This window comes from Bison bison, unplaced genomic scaffold (assembly GCF_000754665.1).
Source record: "Bison bison bison isolate TAMUID 2011002044 unplaced genomic scaffold, Bison_UMD1.0 scf7180017864170, whole genome shotgun sequence".
Classification (NCBI taxonomy): domain Eukaryota; kingdom Metazoa; phylum Chordata; class Mammalia; order Artiodactyla; family Bovidae; genus Bison; species Bison bison.
In genome coordinates this window covers 174747-184662 of record NW_011494742.1, presented here as the reverse complement: position 1 = coordinate 184662, position 9916 = coordinate 174747, and the positions used below count along the sequence as shown (strand labels likewise).

Here is a 9916-nt window from a genome sequence, read left to right as displayed (position 1 = left end):
GTCGTCCCCTTCTCCTCCTGCCCCCAATCCCTCCCAGCATCAGGGTCTTTTCCAATGAGTCAACTCTTCTCATGAGGTGGCCAAAGTACTGGAGTTTCAGCTTTAGCATCATTCCTTCCAAAGAACACCCAGGACTGATCTCCTTTAGAATGGACTGTGGCAATTTGTTATAGTAGCCCTAGCAGACTCATACAGATAGGTGGGTATACAGATGGGTATATAGAAATATATATGGGTATATTGAAAACTCTACTAATGCATAAATGAGATTATTATTAATTCCAGAAAAAACAAGTTGTATAAAAAATGAAGCATAATTGTTATGAGTATTCTCAGCAGTGAATAATATTTACATGGTTATAATAATGTAAAAATCAAATATTGATTATTGAAGGTTGGAGGGAGGGGATATATGTGTGTGTGTATAAATATACACGTGCATATGTTAAAAAAGCTAAATCCTCCTATTCCATAGTAGGAAGTTAATAGTGTCTATGACTGAAAATAATTAATGTCTATGACTGGCAAATTCGGAAAACTCAGCAGTGGCCACAGGACTGAAAAAAGTCAGTTTTCATTCCAATGCCAAAGAAGGGCAATGCCAAAGAATGTTCAAACTACAATTGCACTCATTTCACATGCTAGCCAAGTAATGCTCAAAATTCTTCAAGCAAGGCTTCAATAGTACATGAACTGAGAACTTCCAGATGTTCAAGCTGGATTTAGAATAGGCAGAGGAACAAGAGATCAAATTGCCAACATCTGCTGGATCATCAAAAAAGCCAGAGAATTCCAAAAAAAATCTACTTCTGCTTCACTGACTACACCAAAGCTTTTGACTGTGTGGATCACAACAAACTGTGGAAAATTCTTTAAGGGATGGGAATACCAGAACTCCTTACCTGCTACCTGAGAAACCTGTTTGCAGGTGAAGAAGCAACAGTTAGAACCATACATAGAACAATGAACTGGTTCAAAATTGGGAAAGGAGTACATCAAGGCTGTACATTGTCACCTTATTTAACTTATATGCAGAGTATATCATGGGAAAAGCCGGGGTGGATGAAGCACAAGCCAGATCAAGATTGCCAGGAGAAATGTCAATAACCTCAGATATGCAGACATCACCCGCATAGCAGAAAGTGAAGAGGAACTAGAGAGCCTCTTGATGAAAGTGAAAGAGGACAGTGAACGAACTGGCTTAAATCTCAACATTCAAAAAACGAAGATCATGGCATCTGGTCCCACCGCTTCATGGCAAATAGATGGGAAACAATGGAAACAGTGATAGACTGGGCTCCAAAATCACTGCAGATGGTGACTGCAGCCATGAAATTAAAAGACGCTTGCTCCTTGGAAGAAAAGCTATGACCAACCTAGACAGCATATTAAAAAACAGAGACATAGCTTTGCCAACAAAGGTCCATCTAGTCAAAGCTATGGTTTTTCCAATAGTCATGTATGGATGTGAGAGTTGGACTATAAAGACAGCTGAGTGCCAAAGAATTGATGCTTTTTAACTGTGGTGTTTGAGAAGACTCTTGAGAGTCCCTTGGACTGCAAGATCAGACCAGTCAATCTTAAAGGAAATCAGTCCTGAATATTCATTGGAAGGACTGATGCTGGAGTTGAAGCTCTAATACTTTGGCCCCCTGGTGTGAAGAGCTGACTCATTAGAAAAGACCCTGATGCTGGGAAAGACTGAAGGCAGGAGGAGAAGGGGATGACAGAGGATGAGATGGCTGGATGGCATCACCGACTCAATGTACCTGACTTTGAACAAACTCCAGGAGATGGTGAAGAACAGGGAGGCCTTGCATGCTTCAGTCCATGTGGTCACAAAGAATCGGACAGGACTGAGCAACTGAACAGCTAAATGACTGAAAAAAAATCAAGCAACTGATAAGTATATTACTGAAAATATGGAGATAGATTTCTGAACAAAAAGCTAAAGTTATTAAAAATGTGTTACCTCTGAAGAAGAGGGATGGGTTGGGGAAAGAGGTAGGTAAGGGAACTGCTGCTTTTTTAATCTTTATCTTGTAGTACCTGTATTGTGTTGTGCTTAGTCGCTCAGTTGTGTCTGACTCTTTGCAACCCCATGGACTGTAGCCCACCAGGCTCCTCTGTCCATGGGGATTCTCCAGGCAAGAATGGTGGAGTGGGTTGCTATTCCCTTCTCCAGGGGATCTTCCCAACACAGAGATCGAACCTGGGTCTCCTGCATTGCAGGCAGATTCTTTACCATCTGAGCCAACAGGGAAGCCCAGTACTTGTATTACTCTGATGGATATCAAGTTTAACTCATAAAAAGAGGGAAGGATTTGATTCTGCACACTAGCAGGTACCATTACAAAGCCTGTGTATGTGACACAGTGCTCAGAGAATTTACAGGTTACATGGGGAGAGAGGATGGACACAATAAGACACAAGGCTTTCTGGAAGAGGAAGCAGCGAGTTCATAGTGGGTTCCTTCTCAGAGCAGCTTCCTGTGACAGTGAGTCTCGGACCGCTGCTTTCAGGCTAGACACAAAAACGCAGAGGTGAGGGAAGGGACATTGTCTATAACAGGTTTGGACCGATGATCCTCTAGATAACCTCTTGTTTCTTTAACCCCTACTTAGTCAATGGCTCTCACATCATGTGCAATAGGTGACCAGATCACCTTGAATTTCACCCCCACTCAGAGAGGTCACCACCCTGTCCACATAGTTCCCTCTTCCCCATGCTGTTGCTAACCCCTTATCTTGCTTCCTTTTCTTCCTAGCTCTTACTTGGCATTATGCCAAGTATTTATTTTTCTCCCATCACGGAGCATGAAGTCCCTGAGGACAAGGCTTTGGTCTGTTTTGCTCATGATTGTCTCTACAAAGCCTGGGGCAGTGTCAGCACAGAGAAACAGTCAACGTACACATATTGAATAAATGAATGAATGAACAGCTTATCTCTTCACTAGTATTCCCAGCGGGGAAACTCTTTCTCAAACTCCTCCTGTACACAAGGCCAAGAAGGTATATTTCTCAATAAAGTCATCTACTGCCTTTATCCTAGAAAACATGGTTTATCCACTGAGTTCTCAGGTTCCCCATCTGTAGAAGGAGCCCCTTTTCCATCCCAGAACCCTACCAGGGGCAACTGGAAGCTTCCCACTTTGAGACAAGACCCAGATCACCCACAATCCCTCCTCCTTCCCTGCTGCCCCACCCCATGGGGAACAGTGCTACAGTCCCGTCACAGCTGCCTCCATACATTTCTGGATGTCCACCACCTCGCTGGGGTAGAGCTCCACCTCCAGGCGCCCGTCAGCCTGGTCTTTGTCCAGCCAGCGGTTGGCAGGGAAGGTGTACCGCTTGCCTTGGCGGGGCACGCGAATCTGGACACTGCCCAGGAACCAACTGGCATGTAAGCCCGTGCTGTCGTGCCCGATCACCAGCCGGTTGATCTGGAAGGAAACACGCGATACAGGTGAGCAAGGAGCTGGTATAGAAGCCTCCATCCCTCCATCCCTACACCCTCCCAAAACACCAGGGCAAGCAGCTCCCCTCAGCCCAGACTCCAGCTCCTCAGGAGATGCGGGCTCAGCAGGAAGGGCTGGGTCCCAGGCTGGCCTGCCCTCAACCAGCCAGGAGACCAAGGCCCAACCTCTCCAGACTGGAGCCTCTGTCCCTTTGTCTTTAGTTCAGCCCACCTCCCAGGGACACGGTGAGAAGCAAGTGGGTATGACCAGAGGTTTGAAAGCTCCAGTATGTACTGAATGCCAGGCAGTGGACGTCCTAAGAATGTGGTGGCTGCACAAGAACGCAAACATTCAAAATATTCACCATCGGCTTCCGATGCCACGTTGGTGATATGGCTTTGTTTTGTCTTACACCATACACGGTTGCACATGTTTTTGCATGTCTTCTCCGTCACACCCATCCTATAGGTGACAATAAGCAGACCACCTTTTGGGGCTCTGTCGTTCTGTGTCCAGTGCCTCCTCTCACTCTGGGAACCAAGGTGTATTTTTCTCAGTAACACTATAGTTCAGTTGCTTTGCTACTTTATATTTTATGTTAATCTTTGCCCACAGATGTCATAGATGAGCACATAAATGTGCATGTTACCATCCTTAAATGTACCTCGCTCTTCAGGGTTTGAATGATATTTATGTTTTTTTTTTTTAGATTCAGGCCAATTCTAACATCAGATGGAATTCTCAGATGGCCTTTGAGGTCCCTTCCAGCCCCCTGGATCCTTTCTGTGGTGGTTTGGAGGGGTGGTGCTCGTTGTGAGTCTGGTGCCCAAAGGCCAGATTCAGAAAATAGTCCCTGTAAGCCTTGCTCTTGCTCTTCTGTGTCCTGAGCACCTATTTGCAGCTGCTATTGGAAACTCTATCACAGCTGAGTGCCTGGAGCCCGGTCGCCTGGAATCCAGCTACATCTACAGACACAGTCTGAGAGCCTTTAGGGTGTGGGCCAAGGAGCGTGGGAGAGCTTCGTCGTCTTTCTGTGGTGCTGGCACTGTGACAGAGGAAAGACAGGAACAGGTGTTTTCTGCCTGTTGTGACAGAAAATGCCATGAAGGCAGGGATCATCTGTCAGTCCCATAGTGGCCAGCACCTGACGTGGGCAATTGTTCAGTCACTAAGGCTAGAGCTTACTGAATACATACTATGCATGTGGGTGTTACTGACATAGTTAATGCTAGTGACAATCCCACTGAATCCCTTGCGATAGCAGTGAGAAAATCAAAGCAAACAGAGGTGAAGTAACTTGCACACGGCAGGTAAGTGGAAACACTCGGCCTCAGACCAGGCAGTCAGGAGCCCAAGCCCACACTCCCAGACTTTTGGCCACACTGCTTGTTGAGCAGGTTTTAGAAACACGAGAAGGGCCCAAACGCCCTTCCTCACCACTCGGATGTCTCATTTATCTGCTGGCTGCTGCCAGAAGTCCTTAGTTAAGGAAACAGCATTTCAGGCTACAATTATTAATTCAGCTTAAAATGTAAATACAGCTTGATCAAGGAAAATCTTGATTTAAGCTAAGGAGCTTCAAGATGTAAATGACTGACATGAAATCATTCCCCAGAGCACCTGAACTCAGGTGAGGCTCACCAAGAGGGGAGGGGTCAGCAAAGGGGGGCTTGTAACCCTCTCAGTTTCCACAAGCCACCCTGAGAGGGGCAAGTGGTAACACGAAGCCCTGCTCAGACACTTCTAGAAAAGTTTCCAGCACTTGAGTGCAGGCAGTCAGACCCATACTTCTCCAGGTGAATGCTTAGACCCCTCACAGCACAGTCAGCCGGGGAGGTGATGGTGGACCCATCTCTTATCTAAGGCAGAATCCCTCAGGTGTGGCCTGGGAGTTCACACTGCAATAGGCTTTCTGGGTGTCACTGTGACACACACGCCAGTTTGGAACTGGGAAGCATTTCCAGCCCGTCTTTACAGCTCTCCCTCCTCCTTCCCTGCACACCAGGGTGTACCCAGGACTCTCTGGTCCTGGCTACGGAGGTAAAGGAAACGCCGGACTAAGAACATGAGTTCCAGCCCCAGAGAGAGTCTGGAAAGCTTGACCACTGTTCACGTGCCTCCTGCTCCTCTGGGTCATACCGGAAAACAATGTACTGCACTAACCAAGTGGGCACTTTCCCCTTCAAATGGGTTCACTTGTGTGTTGTGAGAGTGTGTGTATGTGTGTGTGCATGTATGTGTGTGTATGTGTGTGTATTCAAGTGTGTGTGTATGTGTATATGTGTGTGCATGTATGTGAGTGTGTGTGTACATGAGTGTGTGTCTGTGTATGTGTGTGTGCATGTGTGTGTATATGTGAGTGTGAGTGTGTGTACACAAGTGTGTGTGTGTGTGTGTGTGTGTGCCCATGTGCAGATACGCACAGAGAAATCGGTAAGACACCCTCACAGGGTCTTGGGAAAGAGACTTACAGTTCCAATATTGAGGGTTTCCAGGGTGAACTCATCCACTCGGCTACGTTCAAAATAGTCTTTCAGGTTGTTGTCAGAGACGAGAAGAACTTGCTTAATGGTGTCAGATTTGTCCCCGTAGAGCTTGATGTAGACTCTGGAGTCTGTGCTGGCCCCAGGGACGTCCCCCGTCTTCAAGCTGATGTGATAGCGGAAGTCTGAACAGTCCAGGGCAGGTGGCGGGAGGGGAGGGGTTAGCGTGGGTGAGCTGCAGGGAGCTCGGGGCAGGAGGTCGATGGCCAGGGCTGGACACTCAGCTGTGGGTCGGGGGCCCAGGCTCTGGCTCTCCTCACATAGCCCTGAGACTGGGGCGGGGTGGTGGTGCTCCTACCATCTTTTGGAATCCCTTCGTCTCAAAATCAGAATTCTGATTCCTGCTTCGTCTGCCCCATAGGGTGTGAATGCGCTGAGAACAGGAAGGCATGCAAAGAATACTAAAATGTAAGAGACGAGGATTTAAAGCAAATACGCATTCACTTTCTCATCTGATGGATGAAGAAACCAAAGCAAAGGAAGCCTCTACCTCCCGGCAGAAAACATAGCATGTTACCTACATGGTGTTAGTGCTGGGTGTTCTGACTGCGGTTTTACAGGTGAAGACTTTCAGCCTCAGAAGATGTTGTTTTTGGCTCAAGATGGCTACAGTTCAGAAGGAGCCAGCCTAGCACTAAACACTAGGCAGTCATCCTTAAGCATAATACTAGTCCTTAAATTTTAGAGTGGTGTTTCCACACAATCATTTAAAGAAGTAAGCTTGTATGCATTTTTTAAAAATGGAGAAATGGAAGCTGAGTCTTATCAAATAAAATTTCTGGCATGATATTGAAATAATCACAATTGCTTTCTCTGAACTATTGTGTATTAAGGTTTATATATTAAAGTAAAATAGTTGGAGATATTTTTTCAAAAAGGGTCAGCTATGTGTAAATCCCTAATGTGGACCCAAAGGTCTTATTCTCACCCGAAATGCCATGCTGATGTTATTCTATCTTATGACCCAGAAAGGTCTGTGTCACCTGTCCACAAGGGAGGATAAAAGGCAAGGCCTAGGATAGTCTGAGCCATGAGCCCAAGTCCAATAGCCTTGTTCCAGGGCGTGGGTCTTGGGAATGAAAAGGGAAGCGCTGGAAAGGCAGGTGATGCTAGTTTCAAGGCCTGCGGTTCACAGCCGTCTCAGGGCCTTCTGGCGCTGGCAAGAAAGACCCGGAGAGAGACAGCTAAGCACACCTCTCAGGTGACAACCCCACAGACCAGTCAGGCCCTGGAGGAGGCCAGACCTGTGGGTCTAGTCCAGGTCAGCTCCCCTGGGCACACCTGAGGGCCCTGAGGAGGTGGCTTCTGTCTCTGCTGTAAAGATATAGCAAGACCTGTGAAAAAGACCACTTCCTTATACCATTTTCATCTAAATCCTTTCAAAAACTCTGACTTGGGGAAGAGGGAGCCCGAAGGACCCTGTTCCTGTTGAACAGTGGGGCTTGCTGGAGTGGGAAGGACAGGCAGGAAGACAGAGATGCCTGGGCACTGGGCCCAGCTCCACTGCTGACCACAGACCTGGCTATCCTAGGAGTTCCCTTGGCACAAGCATGAGACTTGTGTCCAATCTAGGCATTTTTCTCATCTCTTAAGGACTGTTCCAGCTCTTAAATTCTGTAATTCAGTGTTCTCAGAATGCAGAATTCCAACTTTGCAATTTGCTATCTGATCACAGGAAGATATTTGGCTCCACCAGATCTGGGTCCCCCCTGACAAACTGGCATAACAACATTAGCTCTGCCGACTTCCAGGGTTCTTGCTGGACTCACATGAGATAAAAGTGATAAATATGTGGTCTTATTATTCATGTGAGCCCAGAAATAACGGGAAGGTCGGCGGGGCTGGTGTCATTATGCCCATTTGTCAGGTAAGGATGCACATCTGGTGGAGCTAAGTATCTTCCTGAGGTCACATAGCAAATTGCAGATAATAAGTGATAAATATGAGGTATTAAGGGCTTCCCTGGTGGCTCAGACAGTAAGGAATCTGCCTGCAATGAGGGAGACTCAGTTTCAATCCCTAGGTCGGAAAGATCCCTTAGGGAAGGAAATGGCAACCCATTTCAGTACTCTTGCCTGGGGAATTCTATGAACAGAGTGGCGTGGTGGGCTATAGCCCAGGGGGGTCTCAAAGAGTCAGACATGACTGAGCAATTAACAGTTTTATGAAGCCTTGGAAAAGAAACCAGGTGTTGGTATTATTGAGGATTCTGGATATATTTCTTTTCAATTTTGTCTAACACTCATGAACAAATCAAGGTTCTTGAAGAAATAACACCAGTAAGGAAAACTATAAGACCTCTAGGATAATTCTCAGCATCGAAAAACAAGGTCCTCCTTGTACAGCCCCTTCCAAACGTGTTTATCCTCTCCAGAATGACAGGTACGCACCCCAGGGCCGGGCAGCATTAGCCAGTGTTACTGCCCGTGTTACTGCCCATGTTACTTTCATCGACAGAAGCCCACAGGCATCCAGGACACCACATCCAGGGCTATAAAGAGGCTGTGAAAAGCTCAGACAGGCAGAGGGTTCCCGATCTCTCTCAGAGCCTCTTCCTCCCTACCCTCTGCAGTGCTGCCTTCATGGAGTGAAGTGAAGGGTGTGTGCTTTCTCCAAGGGCTAGTTTCTAGGTAGCCAGGGAAGTCCCACCCAGGCCACACCCACCACCTGTCCTCTGGACCACTTACTCTTCAGTGTCGCGTTGCTGTCACTGGGCAGCAACTCTCGGACCAACTGTCCATCATCCTTATCCTTGTCCAGCCACCTGCGGGCAAACAAGGGCCATTAGCTCTCTGAGTGGGGCAGCCCGACAACCAACCATCACACAATTCATGCAGAGTCACCGGGAGGCCAGAGCTCTAAACTCAGCAAAGGAAAATGGTTCTACCAGAGCTCAGAAGAAAGGATCTCAACCCAGAATGGGAGGGAGGGCTGCCCTGCGGAGGTGATAACTGGATAAAACTGTGAGGATGATGAGGAATTAAGCAGGAGAGGAGGGAGGTGCATTCGGACGAATAATGTGCTGGGACAGAGCAGAGCCTCCAGGAGCAGATGGAAGGCAAGTGTGGAATGGAATGGAATGGAGCAAGCAAATGTTGCAGGGTTGGCAGATGGGGCTGGAGAAGGGGCAGGGTCGCTTGATGTGGAAGCTCAGTTATCATGGTAAAGAGTCTGTCCTAAAAGCCATGAACACCTGTGTCATTATCATCAAAAAAAAACCCCACCTGTTTTTCTAAAAGTTCATCATGTGCGTGGTCCTGTGCTAAGGGCTCTGGGGTGGGGAGAATGCAGAGAAGATACACTGCAATGGATAAGAGACAGCCCAGCCCCAGAGAACCTGCGGTCTAATCAATAGAATAAATACTAATTTTATCAGATAAATAACTCTTTCTTAGGCATCACTTAACTAGCTTATTTTTATAGTCATCTATCTATAAGTTGGTATTACCCACTTGTTGTTCAGTCACTAAGTTGTGTCCGACTCTTTGTGATCCCATATACTATACAGTCCATGGACTTCTCCAGGCCAGAATACTGGAGAGGGTAGCCTATGCCTTCTCCAGTGGGTCTTCCCGACCCAGGATTCGAACCAGGGTCTCCTGCATTGCAGGAGGATTCTTTACCAACTAAGCTAACAGGGAAACTTACACTATTAATCAGATCAGATCAGATCAGTCGCTCAGTCGTGTCCGAGTCTTTGCGACCCCATGAATTACAGCACGCCAGGCCTCCCTGTCCAGCACCAACTCCCGGAGTTCACTGAGACTCATGTCCATTGAGTCAGTGATGCCATCCAACCATCTCATCCTCTGTCATCCCCTTCACCTCCTGCCCCCAATCCCTCCCAGCATCAGAGTCTTTTCCAATGAGTCAACTCTTTGCATGAGGTGGCCAAAGTACTGGACTTTCAGCTTTA

At 47.2% G+C, this 9916-nt stretch overlaps 1 protein-coding gene across 1 annotated transcript in view; it reads right to left on the bottom strand.

The window, feature by feature from the left end:
• The window catches only part of LOXHD1 (lipoxygenase homology domains 1), a 209124-nt gene that overhangs the window by 105071 nt on the left and 94137 nt on the right, over positions 1–9916 (bottom strand). The window contains 3 exon segments of the mRNA XM_010842013.1: positions 3250–3442; positions 5929–6125; positions 8688–8764. Coding sequence (XP_010840315.1) covers positions 3250–3442; positions 5929–6125; positions 8688–8764 — 467 coding nt within the window.